Genomic DNA, 17,319 nt, shown 5'->3' on the forward strand with positions numbered 1-17,319 from the left:
GTGTCTGAGTAAGTTGAGGGAGCCGTGGGGCGGTGGTCAAGGCCCTGCTTTTCAGGTTAATGGACTCTGGCCCGTGAATTTGGACTTTCCTGTGATGCGATCAGACGAAGCTCCTGGTGCTCTGTTCTCCAGGGAACAGCCAATTACCCTCCACCGGGTTGGATCGAGGGAACTTGCTCAGCCTGAAAATGATCGATTACCTCTTCTGCACGATCTGAGATGACTTGACATGAAAATCCTTGTGTGTGCCGCTACCCTCCCCCCCCCCCCCCATTCATAAATGCAGATCTATCCACAATAGTCCCACTTAGCTGTAACAAGAGATGGGGAAGAGTAACATCCAAGTCCTGTGATTGAAATATGTGATTGAACATTTGTAAGACGGTGAGCCGCTCCGTTTGATTAAGGATTTCCAGATTTGAGTGTTCCTCTGGGGCCGAATCTAAACCCTGCATCTGAGGCTGCACCTAATGCGATCTATATTCTACATTCCCCACAAGCTAATTAAGTGAAAAATCCAACAGACAGCCCATCAGTTTTCCCAGTGCTGTTAAAAGCCCTGGGATCTCCTAATAGGATGAGAGTGACTTTTGACAAGCAGGTGGATGTTGAAAGTCTCTTTTCATGTCAGAATCAATGAGAGACAAGCTCGGATTCCTTTTGTCTACAGAAGCTGCTCTGCTCGCCAGACAATAAAAGCTGATTTTGTCTGATCTTCCCTCTCTTAACGGCTCCCAAATTATCATTCTGGCTCATGGCAGTCGTCAGACATGTCACCTGTGTGTGTCTGGACGTGTTTATGGGCTCGTGGATCTGATCTTTTGCCACAGTTTCATGCCTGTCTGGCCCTTTTCTCATCCTATTAAGTCTCCTGCCCTTGTCTCTGAGGGCAGAAAAGCCCTTTCTGGCTTTGTTTCGGAGGCAATCAGGCCAGAATCTAGGTGTCAAAAATGTCTCTAAACACAAGTGGTCGCGCACATGAAAATGAGCCAAAGGCAGCGGATGGAGCTGCAGAGCCGCTGCCCTCTCGACCCCAGCCTGTGAAGGTTACAGCACTTCCACGAACCAACTGTGCGAAGCTTTTCTGCAATGCAACAATGTTACTGTGTCTTCGCTGGGATCTGGTGCTGAGACTGAAATTAACATTTTTTTGTGTGTTTTCCTGTGAATTCGTGGTGCTTCCAGACGGCCCTGTGATCTGGCGCATGCTGACCTACCCGCCGACTCGACGAGCCCTCCTGGTGGGTTGCGGTCTGCACATGTTCCAGCAGGTCTCAGGAATCAACACCATCATGTGAGTGAAAGCAGACTCAGATTTCAGACTTCGATGATTCACAATCATCAGCGATGTTTCCGTCACCTGTCATCAATCAAACAGGAGACTTTTCTGAGGGCATCAAACTACCAGTGACAATAAAACTAATTGAAAACACGTTTTTATCTCCTTGGCCTTGAGGGCAAATCGATACCAAAGCATGGTGCTGATTGTGCGTGTCACCAAACCCCGAGACGGACGGGCTCCCTTTTGCTCTCATCTCGCGTAACCGTCCTTCATCCCCAGAACGGCGGAATTGTCTGTGGACGCACGCGGAACGTGCGGCCACGGTCCCTCCGTCCTGTTTCCGTGTCTCCGTGGAAGGAGATTGTGTCATCTGTCTCCGTCTCACATTCCCTCTGAGATGAACTATATTACAAGCTCTGTAAACAATCTGTGGACGTGTGCTGTTGCTTAGCAACCCTGGAAGGTGAAAGCAGTAAGATAAGTGTGCCGCTGTGTGTGTCTGCACGCATGTGGGATTTAACGCGTGCCACGTGACACTCAGGACTTTGGGGGTCTGCGCTTGTGCACCTGTGTGACGTGCATGCACGTGAGACGTGTGCTCGGTTGTGTGTATCTGTGTGTATCTGTGTGTATCTGCGGGCCTGCTTTCATGAGGCTGTGTTGTGTCACTGATACTTGTCGCTCGTACTTGCCACCTGCTCGTCATTCACTCTCCTGTTTAAAGCCCGTTTGTCAGTTCCTGGTTATTTCCATTTTTAATTAATAGTTGCAGCTTTTTTGTAATTGTCTGTGTGGAAACACAGCGATTAAGCTGTGATTAGCGCAGCCAATATGTTGGATCAGTTACAAATGTGTGTAATTCTCACTAAACGTCTGCCTGTTGACTGCCGGCCTTCTCGCTTTTGTTCGTCTTGATTTAAACAGTCTGAGCTGCGCCAACAGAACCTGTCAGTCTTTTTCTCTTCCAATTAAATGGCTCCGCAGCCAACAAATAGACATAAATGTTTATTTATTTGCTATAATACCTCCAATCGATATCTGATGATGTCTCCATTTGTGCAGTATTAATGTAAACAGACATTTGGCAGCGTTCAAAGATGGCTGATAATGACATCGAGTCACCAATATCCATGTAAAACTAAGATATGAAACGATATCCAGGAGACTGATGATACAGGATAATTGATGAGAAAGTGAGATTCATACTTCGTAGTTATTTGTTATTTATTGTCGTCATTTAAATATAAGATAATAAACGGTGAAATGCTTTTTCGTCATCTTTCTCAGTGCAAATATGAGAGTGGAAGCTGATTTTAACCACATTCATTAACAAGAGCCGCACATTGAACTGTGCATAAGTGACATATGTCTGATGTGGATGTTCATGTTCTACTCTCTGATTTGGTCTGTTAGCACATCCTGTTATCTAGAGCATGAATAAGAATCTCAGCACAGAGCCCACGTGATTAGTTTAGGATGGTAACAGCCCCGGTGGATCATAATCACCCTAATTAAGATTCAGAATGCACTGAAAAGAGAAAAACAACATTGTTTTAGCAGCAAAGGAAGATGCTAAATTTGGAGCTCAAACTCAAAAACATGGGAGCTCCTTCTCCTGCCCTGTCGATACAAATGGATGCAACAGGCCTTCCAGCAGACATATGCTTTGCCTGGACTCGATTTATTCATCCTAATCTGGGAATGTGTCATCCCACACTGTCCTGACAGCTGTCGGCATTATTATAATTTTCCCCAGCATGAATCATCTCGTGTCTTTACTACCTGCAATGTTTGTCCCTGAGCAAGGCAGCAAGTCTTCCCCGATTAGTCGTGAGGAGTAGCCCAGAGCTAGTAAATTGGGCTTGGAGACAATCTGTAGGCCCAGGACCCTCCCCGTCCCCCAGCTGCTGTCTCTGATTAATCCAAGGTTGGCAGACAGAAAGACGGGAGGGCGGGGGGTGGGGGGGGGGGGGGGGCTGGCAAAAATGACTGTCACGTTCCAGGACACAAGACAGACGATGATTGTGTGTTTTTTGTTAGCTGAGCTTGTTTTTTTTCCATCTCGTCTTACTTGGAAATCTTTAAGATTAAGGAGATCAAAGACACACCGTTCCCACACATCTGCCCTTTCATCTTTTCCTTTCTGATGCTGCAAATTGTTGCTGGAATCCAACGGGGCAAATCACGTCTGTAATCGAGCGGATCTGTGATGTCTCTGAAATATGGGATGGTTCCTGTCCGGCGTCAGTTTCATCGCCGCTCCGTAAAGAACTGCAAATGAGCCACGGAACCAGTGTTTGCGGCTCAAAGCAGTTTTAACTTTACATTTTAATGTCCGTGCTTTCTCTCTGGGTCTCCTGTGCCGGTGCCGGATATTTTAATTGGGCGGCTCAGGTGCGTGAGCCTGACAGAGCTGACATCCAGAGGCTGTCAGAGAGACAGAGAGGTGACGCGGCTGGAAAATGGTGACAGACCGCTTTAATGATGCAGATCCAGCCTGGCCCCCTCAACTCTTTTTCTCCTTTTTCACCTCTTTTGTCCTCCTCAGGTGCTAATTAGCTTCAAAACACAATCATGTCCAATTGTATGCATTTTTTTTCTACAATGGGTTCATTTGTATTCTTTTTTTATGTCAAGCACATGAAAAATAAAGTAACAGTTCAGACTATTAACAGCTATTCACTATCAACAGCTGCGCAAACATGCACACGTTTTTGTTTACAGCGGAGTTAAAGTGGATCTGACTGCTGCTATGGAGAAAACCTCTCAGCACGTTCACGTGCACAGAAGACTCATAAAACAGCACGGGTCTGTCAGAGATTCCCATCTGATGAGCGATGTGTTTGTCAATAATACATTTCCCAGGAACCACAGTGGTGCCACTCGGCGTGCACGGCCGGCTTGTCTCACTGCCCACATGCGTTCACGTCCCAGAATGGCTCCTCGTTTGGCCCGAATGATGGGATGGTTGCCAGGTAGCATGATGACATGGACAGATTAGTGTTTTCTGATCTTTTTTCTTTTTTTTACCATTTACTGGTCCGCTGAGAAAAGTGGAAATATGTGACACAGCGGTCGATGAAATTACATGAATTAGCCACTGGATCATTTTAATCGAATCAGCCACAGAATCTAGCATGTAAAGGTCACTATGGGCTGGCGGGAATGGCTTTGTCAGCCTGTGGGTGCGCCCTGGAGTGGGTGGAAAAGCAGAGGGCCGGATGATAGAGATAATGATGAGGTGGGCGGCACGGAGGGGTATCGGAGGTGCTGACAGGCAGAGGAAGGGTCAGATGTACATCTAAATGTATGTCTTGGGCATTAAATTCGGGCATCTGGTAAAGAGAAACACCTGACCTGTGTGGCTGCTCTGGGTATTTATGGAGTTCTATGATGGAGGACCCAATGGTGGGAGGCTTCAGATCATTACCCATGTTCCTGAAATCCTTAGATCAATGTTTGACATCATGACGGCTGATTGTGTTTGTCCAGAATTATTGATCCTGCCAGTTTTGGATCAGAGCTGACCAGATGGGCAGAAAGCACTCGCTGGTTTTAGGTAGTTACAGTTCGGTAACAGTGGCACGTTAATCTACGGTTACACAACAGATTATTTATCATTTATGACGCTGCCATGATTTTGTCATCGCACAGCGGTAGATTTTTTGTCAGTGTCATGGGCCAGTTGGCCCTCACAGATGGTCCCGCAGACAAATGTCACATTGGAAATGTCACAAAACAACAATGTTTACATGGTCTCTGCTGGCACACCCCAGAGCTTGTGTGTGTGTGTGTGTGTGTGTGTGTGTTTGTGTTGGAGTGAATGAATGTCCTCCTCCCTGAGCTCCATTAAATTTCTCAATAATGAGAATCCTTCCAATCTACATTGTATTCAAACCCAGAAATCAGGTCCTACTGGATCAGCCTGACCTCTATTTACACCCTGTCGGCTCTGCTAGAGCAAGCCTGTCTTCTTGCTGGTCTCATTGGGAGACTTGCCCATGTTTTTATGTGAGAGGAGACAAAAAAAATATCCTTTGGTTCTTCTTTTATTTGTTCACATCATAAAACAGACACAGTGAGTTCATCAAGAGAGGAGATGTGGCTCTTACGTCACTGGCTAACGTCACCTCAGGGCACGAGGTGTTGGTGTGGGGACAGACTGGAAAAATGTGCCATCGGAATGGAAGAAATGTGATTTAAAACATCTCAAGATCCTTCTTGAGATGAGAGAGGGATGCGACTTGTTACAGTAATTAAGGAGGAGACGACAAGCTTCAGCAGCTCTCAGCTACCCTGTACACACACAACACACTTGTTAAAGCGAATTCAGTGAAAACAAGGGTTGTCGATAAGCCATTGATGCTCCAGTCGTTAGAATCAATCTGCTTGTTTGGTCTCAGCATTTTGTGTTTCAGTGACGCAGGTTGGTTTTTATATGCATTCATTTGAAAAATAGGTCAGTTCCCCTGAGAATCTCCATCGCTGCATGTCTGTGTCTCCCTCACTTCCCGTCTAATCCATCCGTTCCTGTTTCCACACCTACAGCCCTCCTTCTCTCCTCTCTCCATCCCTCCGTTTTTCCTCTCACCTTTCGATCCACTCCTCACTTCCGTCTCGCCGTCTCTGCCTCGCTCACAACAACACACTTGTTGGATGGATGTTTCATCCATCCTAATTTCCCCCTAAATCCATACTATTACCTTATGTAATTGTATTTCAGCATAGATGAGGGAAGTCTTCTCTCCTTCTCTCTCACACCCTCACAAATACCTACAGGTTTGGCGAGTGCTGCTGCAGGTTTGGGATTCTCACAGTCTCACCGTTCTGTTGAGTCTTCTTCAAAATGCTCCTAAATCCATTGAATTTTGTGCCCGAACAAGGATCCATCAGAGAATGAAAACCTCCAGCTAAAGCTGCAACATCTGCCCGTCAAGATCCATGTTGTTGAGGCAAAACATGTCTTTTAGAGGTTAAAACTCATCTTAATTTGTGTCATTATTGACCTCCCCAAGGGAGTTAATAACAAGGTTATTCGTTAACGTCGAGGTCCTGGTTTGATGTTTGACGCAGGGGTTTTTAGCCTAGGCTAAGTTAAGCTAGCTAAAGTATAAACTACAACATAAATTACTGTTTTGATTGTTTTTCAACTCTTCAGACTGCACAGTTGACTTTTTGGAGGATATTGAATAACTCAAACAGTATCGATGGAAGTGGGGAAAGACTGCCCCCTACATGTGTGGAGGCTGTGAAGATGTAAAGAATCAGCAGAGCGAGCTTTCAAGATTAAATGGAGTTCGTCCCACTAGAGCTGTTTCCCTCTAAGAAGCCCAGTTCTTCGTCAAGGGTGAACGACGTCCACGAAGATCCAGTAACGTGTCAAACGTGTGTCGGTCTGATGCCTTCAACACCAAAATTAGCCGCGAGGGCCGCCTTCACGAGCCACGGCACATAGAGATGAATCCATTATCCCAGCTTCAGGGTTAAATCTCTTCCACTTTCATCCGTAGGTACAAATAGCAATTCTGTTTTATTTCCTACCTGTCGCCCATTGATTTTCCCTGCTGAGCTCAGTCCTCTTGATCCTTCTTCGCCTCAACATTGTCACACTCCATGATAGCACCGGAGGAGAGGGTTAGATTTAAAGCGTGACAGAAGTATTGATCCTGAATTTTGTCCACCAGATTAGAGGGCAAATCCCACCTCGCGTGTGCTTTGCTTGTTCTCTTATGTAAATCTTTCAGGGCACTAATGGAAGAGAGGATGACATCTGTGGATGTGCTTAAATGTGGCCTCGCTGTGCTCAGGTGACCATGATTCCCAGGAGGACTTCAGGGGTGTTTGGATTAATTCTGTCCAGTTTGATCACACTGGCTTATTAGGGCTGGTGCTCCCTGTGGTTCTGACCTTTGATGGTGGTATTTCAGGCTCCGTGTCAGCACAGACCAGGACTGGAAGCGTATTGTTTCCAGTCAAACTGGTTCCTGCTGATAGCTGCTCTCAACTCTAAATGTAGGTTGGTCCTGACCGGCGTGCGAGGAAATTAGGGTAGTAGCGTAAGACTGCGCGTTGTAATTGGACGACTGTTGGGGGTCTCTTGGACTTTATGACTCTATTTTTTTGCTGCACAAAAGAGCTTTTTTCTGTTCCTACAGGGTGTCTAAATGAAAACAGCACGACTTTGTGCAGATAAAGTGTTGAAGTCTTTTCTTTTAAGGTGTGTTTCCTTCTATGTGGGCCTCCGGCTCTTTTGTTTCATTAAACATCTGCCAACATGTGTGTGCGTCCAGGTCAAACTTCCCACATTGTCCCTTTTCCCACTCCAATTGGACACAAACGGCGGGATGGTAAAAATCCATTATGCAAATCTCTCAGCTGAATGCCTTTTGTTTGGGGGAAGAGAGCAAGCGAGAGATAAGAAATCTTTTGAAGAGAAGCGGGATGCTAATTCTGCAGCCTGAGAGACACACGGTGCTGAAGCCTTTTCCCCCGGATTTGTGCCGCGTTCTCTAATGGCGTACGTGCACATTCCCTCAAAATCAAGCTGCATGATTAAGTCAAAAATAGAACCGACGCAGGTGTGTGGCCGCGTTTTCCAAGTTCTGTATTCACGCTGGAAGTGGGAAATGGGCTGAACGCAGGCGGCTGCATTGTTGGAGCCTTTGCTGAGGCCGATCAGAGGTAATCTGCCTGCCTGGAGCAAAACGGTGCAAGGGGGAGTATAATTACACTGTATGAAAGCAGGCTGGGCCATTGAAAGTCAGCGTTGAGGACATTTTTAGCCGATCGCCTCTCCACGCCGCAGATTAAAGACTGACACTGAAGGAGAGGGGCAATAATGAGATTTGAGATCGCATGTCATTAAATTTGGAATGTTATTTTATTACCTTGCCATTAGGTGGAGGGAAGGCCATCTTGTTTCGTATTTGCATTTGCACTCTATGGAGGGAGATTCTGCCTCAACCTCTGGTGGTGTTTATCCCACAGGTACTACAGCGCCACCATCCTGCAGATGTCAGGAGTGCGGGATGACAAACTGGCCATCTGGCTGGCCTGCCTCACCACCCTCACCAACTTCCTGTTTACCCTGCTGGGCGTGTGGCTGGTGGAGAGGGTGGGACGCAGGAAGCTCACCCTGGGCAGCATCTTAGGTAGAACATTTTGAACGTCCACGTGCGGCAGAGACGGTTTTGCTGCATTTTACAGTGTGTTTACCTTCAACAGGTACTTGCCTGAGTTTGAGTGTGTTGGCCGTTGGATTTCTGATGTCAGCCCAGCACAGCCCTCCCGTCACTCTTCACCCAACAAACCCATCTTTGGCCAACTCCACCTGCTCCAAATACCAGTGAGTACCCAGTCCCCAGTCCCCAGTCCCAGGTCCCAAGTCCCCAGTCCCCAGTCCCCAGTCCCAGGTCCCAGGTCCCAGGTCCCAGGTCCCAGGTCCCAGGTCCCCAGTCCCCAGTCCCCAGTCCCAGGTCCCCAGTCCCCAGTCCCCAGTCCCCAGTCCCAGGTCCCAGGTTCCCAGTCCCCAGGTCACCAGACAGCAGTCTCACACACATTCTCGTCTACAGCGATGAAATGTCACTCCACATAAGCAGTTTTGTGTTCCTTGTGTTTAAGGTTCACAATTTTCTGTCAATTTGAACAACATTTATGTCCAACAGCCAAAGTAGAGTCAACATTCAATATCAAATACACACCAACAGAAACACCGAGGCGACACACTGGCTGTTAAATTTCACTTTGTCACATTACATCACTGACAACGGTGAAAATAGAAAAATGGCGAGAGAGGCACTTCTGCACTCTACAAAAGCACTCAATGTTTTTGGGGTGTCAGACTTTCCATCCAGAGTGTGTGAAGAAGAGTGCACTCAGCGCTGGAGAGTCAGAGATGATGAAACCCCTTTAGAAGAGTCATTACAGCTTTTCACATGTAGATATTTTTTAGCATGTAGAGTCGAGTCGCTGCCCAGGAAGATCCGTTTGTTCGGGGTTATCGAGCCCCGTCAAGGTAGGCTTCAGCAATTATATCTGCCTCTGCTTCATAAATAACTAAACAAACTAAGGGTTGCCATGGAAACAAGTCTCCAGGTATTACTGAGGGTTGTAATTATCATATTTCTTTGGTTGTGTGGACGCTGCGGTCATTTAAGGAGGTGAGTGCCTTCGCCTGACCCCCGGCGCGTCCACGCGACCCCACCAGTGGTCAACTTACACTGGCAACATCTTTGCACCATTTTATCAAGCTAAAACCAGTTTGGATGCTCCCGTCTCCAACAGGCCGCGAAATGATGGTTCAACATTGTGTTTTTTCCTCTAATTAGCAGAAGATGCTAAAAATGCCACTATATATAATCTAATCTCCCTCCCACACACGTGCGCGCGCTGGCACGCACGGCCTTCTTATGCTGTTCAGTAGTTTGATTGAGAGTGGAACAAAAGAAAAAGTGCACCTGGTAGTTTTGCGCTGATGGTTTATTTTGGGCTCTGACACGTCTTGATGGCACTTTTCACGTCAGCTCCAGACTCAGGTTACAGATTTGAACCCAGAGCAGGACGGAGCCCGAAATAAAGACCCTCACTTTCATCCCTTTAGCTCTGCTCCGTGGTTTCGGTGCCTCTCTTTGGATCTGAACTAGCGTTAGCATCCTTGCTCGCTCTCCTGCAGGCCGTCGCTGCCTGCTTATACAGTTCAATGATATTATGTTCAGCTCATTGGCCTCATTATAGCTGCAGTTTTTCAGGCTTGACACAGAACAGGCAGCATGTTCCACTCTCCTTCAGACGGTTCCTTACATCCTCCTTCATTTGTGAGCACAAGTGGACTTTTAATGGATGCAACATAATAATGCCAGGATCAAGCTGTAATAAAGGTGAATGACTTCCTGTAGGTGGGGACACGCCCATACATTCATTTCATTTGTGTTACTAAAGTCTTTCTTCTCTGTTGCCTTTTGTGTAATATCTGCAGTAGTTTTCTTGCTTGTGTCTTTGGTTTTCAGGCTGTGCGAGCCGTGCATGCTAGACCCCAAATGTGGTTTCTGTTACCGTGAGAACGGCTCGGCGCTGCTCGCCTCCTCCTGCGTGCCCGTCAATAAGGCCTCCACCGAGCACGCAGCGTGGGGCAGGTGAGTCACAACACGCTGAGCATGCACACATGCACGTCAGGATCTATTTGGTGCAACGAGACCAATGTTGCTAATGCTAATGACACAAACCTTTGTCTTCCAGGTGTTCCAACTCCAGCCTGATGAAAGATCAGACCTACTGGGCCTACAATTACTGTCCCACCTCGTACTCCTGGCTGGTGTTGCTGGGCTTGGTGCTTTACTTGGCTGCCTTTGCTCCAGGTAGCTGAGGCGCATGTTGATGAGCTCATCACACTTTTATTTTTGTCACATCAGTATATACTGACTCTCCTGTTACCTTTGGACGTCTCAAAACACAGGACCTAATTTAAATAGACACGATCTTCCTGTCCTTTGCATCTCAGGGATGGGTCCCATGCCCTGGACCATCAATTCAGAGATCTATCCACTGTGGGCCAGGAGCACAGGAAACGCCTGCGCGGCGGGAGTCAACTGGACCTTCAACATCCTGGTGTCCCTCACGTTCCTCCACCTGGCTCAGTATTTCACTTACTACGGTCAGTCTCTAGCTGTTGAGAGGTTAAGACTCATATTTGAGGTCTGTCCTCATCCGAGTGTCTGGGCTCCTGCTGCTGGTGCTGCTGCTGTAGCTGCTGCTGCTGTAGCTGCTGGTGTAGCTGCTGCTGCTGTAGCTGCAGCTGTAGCTGCTGCTGCTGCTGTAGCTGCTGCTGCTGTAGCTGCTGCTGCTGTAGCCGCTGTAGCTGTAGCTGCTGCTGTAGCTGCTGCTGCTGTAGCTGCTGTAGCTGCTGCTGCTGCTGTAGCCGCTGCTGCTGTAGCTGTAGCTGCTGCTGTAGCTGTAGCTGCTGCTGCTGCTGTAGCTGCTAGTGCTGCTGTAGCTGCTGCTGTGCTGCTGCTGCTGTAGCTGCTGCTGTAGCTGCTGCTGCTGTAGCTGCTGTAGCTGCTGCTGCTGCTGTAGCCGCTGCTGCTGTAGCCGCTGTAGCTGTAGCTGCTGCTGCTGCTGTAGCTGCTAGTGCTGCTGTAGCTGCTGCTGCTGTAGCTGCTGTAGCTGCTGCTGCTGTAGCTGCTGGTGCTGCTGCTGTAGCGCTGCTGCTGTAGCTGCTGCTGCTGGTGCTGCTGCCGCTGCTGCCGCTGCTGCCACTGCTTGTGTTCCCTCGCATCAAGACCAGCAACAGACTCGCACCCCAACATCTCAGCAGCCCTCTCTTTACTACCTTCCTCCGCAGCGGGTTTCTCCTCAGACAGGAAGGAAGTGACCTTTGTCGGAAGCCCACCATCGATCTATCAGGTTGGATGCGGAAGCATCCTGAGATTATTGCTTTTGCGCCGCTCATCCGTTTCCCTGTAGGCGATCACGAGGTTGTAGGTTTGCTGTTGGTATTTACAATCGTGCCGACTTCAAAATGGCCGCCTGCTTTGGCAGGAAAACAAATCCCAGAGGAGAGAAAATCTCCTGAACGCTGAGGTTGTTTGCCTCCGGCGTCTTCCAGGGTAGAAACACGGAGGGATCCATTCTTTGCCCTCAGGCTGTGCCGTCGTTGCTCCTTTTGCTGTTCATGAGTGACAACAAGTACGTTTGTCTGTAAATTGCTGTAAAAACCCCAGCACTGGCGTTCGCCTCTGGAATTCTCCCGTGACAAGAGCGTTCTTTTGTTTTCAGGAGCTTTCTTCCTCTACTCCAGCATGGCCTTGTTGGGTTTCTTCTTCATCTACGGCTGCCTGCCGGAGACCAAAGCCAGGCGCCTGGAGGAGATCGAAGCGCTGTTCGAGAACCAGCTCTGCTCCTGCGGCGCCTCGGATTCAGACGAAGGGCGCCAGGTCGAATACATCCGCGTCAAAGGCTCAAACTACCATCTATCGGACAACGATGCGTCCGACGTGGACTAGAGTCTGAGCACCGCCTCACTTTTAGCCGTGTAAAACACATCAGTCAATCAGCAGAAATTCAGTGTCCCTCTCCAACACCCGGAAGGGAAACACGACTGTTTAACACACTGTATGTCCACAATATACGGGATCGTGATGTGCTTAACGTCCAGAATATTTTTTTACATTTTCTGGTTGGATGTCATTTGTGCTTTATATATAAAATAGTTTACAAACAGTGTTTAAAGACAGTCGACCTACAGCTTTATGTCGGTGTTCCAGTCTACCATTATGCCTTTGTGTCTGAAACTTAATTAAGATCTAGTTTAAAGCTTGTAGCACACACGACATCAGTTCCTATTGGTGCCTAAACAAATGAGTTAGTAGCATTTGATATTCTCTGTTGGTGTTTTCTTAAATTTCACCATTATCAGCATCCCAAGCTGCACTGCAACAAATGATTAGCAACTATAGCGTTAGCATTTTTTCGCCAGTCTGCCGCTTAACTCGGTCTTTTTCTGTGGTTACTTGTTAAAACTGCCCGTAACGTGAACCATCTCTGGCTGTTGTTGTTGCGCATTTAAGAAAAAAGTAACGTAAAATTACAATTTTTGACCGATGCCAGTATCTCCTTCAGTTTTGAACATGGCGTGTGTTGTGAAGGTTCCCCATGGCTGTATCCACTACAGCTTCTTTTATCAATAAGACTTAGCTTTTCCTCCTTTTTTAATGTACATATTTGCCTTTTATTTCTTTTTGTCTTCCTTCATAGCCTTATGTACAAACAAGCATATCATTCAGGTGGTTTTTTCCCATCAAAAGTGCAGGAGTTGACTTTAGCATCATTTGCTAACGTTTTGTAATATTGTAAACAACGTGAGGTTACACCTTGTGAGTCGAGTGCACACGCTGTACATGTACGTGTCTGTAGCAAACCCTGTTCTGAGTGAACCAGACCACTATTACTAACTGTGTGAATTCTCGTAAAACATGACAGGATATAAAGGCAGAAGATTTCTTCGTTTCCGATCTGTCACAATCGAATGCACAATCACAGCGTTTCGTGACCTCCCTCACTAAAAATGCATCTCTTTACATTTTACTTGCTAAAGGACAGACTATTCACATGGACGGGCAATTGAATTTGCACAGATTTGAATATTTTTGAAGCAGACCCAACAGAAGGAAACATTAAGATGTCAACCTGGAGGATGTGCAGCTGTCATGCTGCTGCTGCCCATTACGGGTTTCTACCGTTTCAGAGGATTTACGAAAAAAGACCCTTACAAATGTTCCGTCTACTATATTTGATTAATGTTCAGGCTAAATGTTTTATTAGAATTTATATTCTCTATATTAAAAAAAGCCTACATGAAATCTGAACACTTGAAGATATATTACGAAATAAACCAACTTCAGAGAAACTGTAAAGAGTTGTGGGTTTATTTCGCTGTTCGAACAAACACTGCATGCTTTGAAGAACTATTAAAGAACCTTTGAATTAAAAGAACTCTTGTGTTTGCTCCATCTTTCCTTCCTACAAAGTGAGCCTAATTCCTCCTTTGTTGCAGTAGAAGCAAGATGTTGGCCACCTCTTGGATGCTTTCCCCCTCTGCTGAGGGGCTGTTGACAGCTGTCACCTCCTCTCTCCCTTCATCACACAAGCTTTTCATCCGACGCTCCTGCGTTCTCTTACTTCTGGCCTCTCTCATGGGAAGAAACACAGTTATTATCAATAACGACAACCCTTTCCCCCCATATGAACCGACAGGCTTTTCTTTTACCTTTGCTGTCACTCAGAGTATTGAGAAAGAGGTTTATAGGTCCTTCTACAACAACTTTGCTCTCACTGTTGTTATTATGGGATTCATCCACGAGGTTGGTGCTGGATTCACAGCTGGAGCTGGGTTTTTTCCTCCTCCGGGGTGAGTTGATGCTCCCTGCCTCGCCCATTGAGGCCGTGCGAGTGTCTGGCTCCACAGCGGCGCCACACTGCCCCCTACCGGCCGGACTAAGGTGTGACACGTCAACAGGTGGGTGGCAGATGTTCATCTCTCTGACTTTACTGGCGACGTCTTCAGCAGAGCTGCATTGAGTGGAGGCATCCCGCATCTCAGCCAGGGGACGAGGAAGCGTTTGACTTCCAGCTTCTTGGGTTTCAGGCTTCTTGCATTTACATGCTACCTCGCCAGTAAGGAACTGGCTTTTCATTCCCTGGCCAGAACTTTGAGCAACATCCTCTGTGATGTTGTGAAGCTCTCTGAGGTTGGATTTAGGTTTTAAATGTGGGTTGAGAAGGCTGGGTCCTTGCTGTGGGTCACCCAGGTTATAGTTCAGGCTGTCTGCACAACAGACTGGGTCCATATATGCGGAGCAAGCCTGAAGGTTTGGTAGCAGAGCAGCGCGACACTTGCAAGACCCCCAACATTCTTCTTCCTAAATAGAATTACATTAGTTATTAATATGAGGTTTTTAAATATATATCAAAAACAACACCATTAAACAATTCCACAAAATGTAATCAGCTAATGAAATGATTTCAGCTGACCAAGACCTGTGTGGGTGTCCGTAACTCACATCGTTTGAGTCAGAACTGCAGTGATCTCCTCCAGAAGAGGAACTTCTGTCACAACCATTCATGAACCCACCGCTCTCTTCAGGATCTGATGCAGGAGCGACAAAAACCAGTTCAATTCATACACTTCTCCAGTCCAGACTTTACAAAATTATCCGATGTATGATTCAGGAGCACGTACGAAGCTCCAAGTCCAGCGTGCTGGGAAACTAGAAACAGAAAAAGGAAAAATTAGTGTAGGTGCCAGACTGCACCGTTAGGTGGCAGTAGAGCGGCGACCTTACCTTCACACCCCCAGAATGGGACTCGGGGACGGTTCTAACAAGAAATTCAAGGTCAAATAAAGCATTTTTTCCAGTAAAGACCAACCAGTGTGGGTGTTCTTCATTTATGAACACATACTGTGGCCTTGAAGAGCTGACTGGGGTGTCGTCTTGGAGAAATATTCTTTTCCGTCGCTCAAATTGAGGAGCTGAAATTGAACGTTATGGTGAGTGAAAAAAAGGCTTTGTGAGTGTGCAAATGTCCAAAGCAAGTACCGGTAGTCACCTGCTCTTTCACATTCTGTAGTGCTGCACCCTCCAAAGATGCCTCCTTCAATCTGCAGCTCACGTTCTGGCTGCTTGAGAAGGAAGTCCAACAAAAGCTCATTGTCCTCCGCTTGGTTGTTGGAGAAGTCTGTGTCTCTGTGCCACCACAAATAAGTTAAAAGTCTAACAAAGCCACCAGCTGATTTGTGTATCATAACCATCCATTATGTCCTAATGTTGTCCTCACCCCAGCACAGGACACCCAAACGGGACTCTGGTGTTAGTCTCTGTCTGGAAGAGAGGCAGCTCGGTTCCGCTGGACCAGGGGACGGAGTCGGTCATGCTTCTGGGCTGGGAGAAGGGCTGGAACTAGAGAAGAGAGTGCCTTAATGTACTGAAGAAGAGTGTGATGGAGCCCTTTACCTTGGTGTTCTCCATTCCTGAGATGTCCCAGGTTGGGTGTGAGAAGGAGAGCGGTGAGTGTTTCTGGTGATCAAGCTGCAGTGGAAACACGCCTGTGGAGGTGGGATTACTGCGCCTCGGAACGCCACCTATGGAGGGAGCGATTGGGAAGGGGCTGAGGAGGTCGGGAACAGACGATGTGTAGTCGGGCACGCTGCTGTCCGAGAAGGCCGACTCCAGAACCGGGGAGAGCTACAGGACAGACACGTCAGTCAGGCTTCAGCAAAAATCTGAAACACCGCTTCAAAAAGATGAAAAGTGATCCACCTGTCGATACTTAAACTCTCTGGGAATAACTTGCTTTCTCTTTCTGGATTCTTGAGCACTAACCAAAGTACAGACGTAAAAATATTGGGTTATTAAACACGATAGATTATTAACACGCTGGTTTAGAGCTCACAAGTTCCCTCGGTTCACCTGTCCTGCGTGCTGCTTTCAACAAGACTCAGCTGTGATGGAGAACAGGGGCTCATCGGGAGAACCAGAGATCCGTTCCTCTTCTTTCTGGATCCTCCTTTACTGCTGCCAACAAATGTCACTTTTGGAGGTTCTGCGGGTCCAGTCACGGTGTTAGACTCGAACATTAACATTCAGAATAATGGACCTGGCAAATTCTCGTCTGAGCCGTTTGTGGACCCCCAACCAAGCCGCGTCCACCTACGTCCCTGCCCCATTTGTGTCTCCACTATTGTCTCACCTTTTCTTTCTTTCTTTGCAGCGATCTGATTGACGATGAAGAGGGTCACCAGGTCCATGCTGGCAGAGCTGCTACCTTGAGGGGACGCAGCCAGAGACAGACCCAGGGTTTTCAATTTCTGCTGCATTTTCCTCCTTTCAAAGAACTCCTTTAGGAAAGCAGAAACACTCCAAATGAACGAGGCAGATGACATTTATCTTTGTGAAGCCAGTTTGATGCCTTACTCTCTGTTTCTTTGTATCGCTCTTCATCACTAAGCGGTTCCTGTAGCCACAGGTATGCTAACGTTACTGAACAGCCAATAATAAGCTACTGAATCAACCAAACCCGTTACTTACCTCGAACCCCCAACCCAATTCATTTTTGTAGCATTAACTATCAAGTAATATATGGAGTTAAGTTAATGGCTTCATTTGCTCGAGGCTTTTGTTAGGTCATATTCGTTAGCTATCACTAAGGTTGTGCGCAGCAACTTATTCCTCCACGCGCCACTCACAAATATTGGAATTTGCTTTAGAATTTTTATCAAGCTTGTGAAGGGAAAATAATAACCTATGAACTTAATAACAATGGTTATTGGACTAATTTTTACTTTTTTTAAAAAACACTTTTTTTAAATTACAACGGTATTAATTTATCATAACAGCCAATCTTCCTGCCGGCCGGGGGCGCGACCAATCAGAAAGCCGCTGCAGATGCGTAAGGCGGAAATGAGCGGTGCCAGAAAGCGGAAACACAAACAAATAATTTAATAAAACAAAAGCAGGAACGCGTAGGGCTAGCCTTTAACTTTAGCT

At 47.0% G+C, this 17,319-nt stretch overlaps 2 protein-coding genes across 4 annotated transcripts in view; one reads left to right on the forward strand and one right to left on the reverse strand.

The window, feature by feature from the left end:
- LOC130519309 (proton myo-inositol cotransporter-like) overlaps positions 1–13,768 on the forward strand; it is a 29,911-nt gene extending 16,143 nt beyond the window's left edge. For both annotated transcript variants that reach the window (XM_057022644.1, XM_057022645.1), the window contains 7 exons: positions 1,186–1,294; positions 8,270–8,433; positions 8,507–8,627; positions 10,288–10,413; positions 10,517–10,635; positions 10,779–10,931; positions 12,053–13,768. In XM_057022644.1, coding sequence (XP_056878624.1) covers positions 1,186–1,294; positions 8,270–8,433; positions 8,507–8,627; positions 10,288–10,413; positions 10,517–10,635; positions 10,779–10,931; positions 12,053–12,279 — 1,019 coding nt within the window. In that variant the 3' untranslated portion in view covers positions 12,280–13,768. The remainder of the gene's footprint in view (positions 1–1,185; positions 1,295–8,269; positions 8,434–8,506; positions 8,628–10,287; positions 10,414–10,516; positions 10,636–10,778; positions 10,932–12,052) is intronic.
- LOC130519313 (uncharacterized) lies at positions 13,681–17,204 on the reverse strand. Of its 2 annotated transcripts, none has more exons than XM_057022650.1 (14): positions 16,861–17,204; positions 16,747–16,786; positions 16,523–16,670; positions 16,243–16,375; positions 16,093–16,150; positions 15,787–16,017; positions 15,611–15,732; positions 15,383–15,519; positions 15,236–15,305; positions 15,118–15,151; positions 15,015–15,042; positions 14,836–14,921; positions 14,043–14,694; positions 13,681–13,965 (listed from the first exon to the last, which is right to left on the reverse strand). In XM_057022650.1, the coding sequence occupies exons 1-14, from the start codon at positions 16,881–16,883 to the stop codon at positions 13,928–13,930; spliced, it is 1,800 nt and encodes a 599-aa protein (XP_056878630.1). In that variant the 5' UTR covers positions 16,884–17,204; the 3' UTR covers positions 13,681–13,927. The 2 variants fall into 2 exon arrangements, with proteins under 2 accessions (XP_056878630.1, XP_056878631.1); XM_057022651.1 differs by having other exon boundaries at positions 13,819–13,961; positions 16,861–17,202.
- Between the last annotated feature and the right edge of the window lie 115 nt (positions 17,205–17,319).

This window comes from Takifugu flavidus, chromosome 22 (assembly GCF_003711565.1).
Source record: "Takifugu flavidus isolate HTHZ2018 chromosome 22, ASM371156v2, whole genome shotgun sequence".
Lineage (NCBI taxonomy): Eukaryota > Metazoa > Chordata > Actinopteri > Tetraodontiformes > Tetraodontidae > Takifugu > Takifugu flavidus.

What these genes read in the sequence shown, in the direction of transcription:
- LOC130519313 (XM_057022650.1), bottom strand. Translation starts at nt 16,883, where the DNA reads ATGAATTGGGTTGGGGGTTCGAG. An exon ending in GAGAGTTTAAGTATCGACAG is followed by an intron (nt 16,018 to 16,092) that starts GTGGATCACTTT and finishes TCTGTCCTGTAG; the next exon opens with CTCTCCCCGGTTCTGGAGTC. An exon ending in GCAGTTCTGACTCAAACGAT is followed by an intron (nt 14,695 to 14,835) that starts GTGAGTTACGGA and finishes AATTCTATTTAG; the next exon opens with GAAGAAGAATGTTGGGGGTC.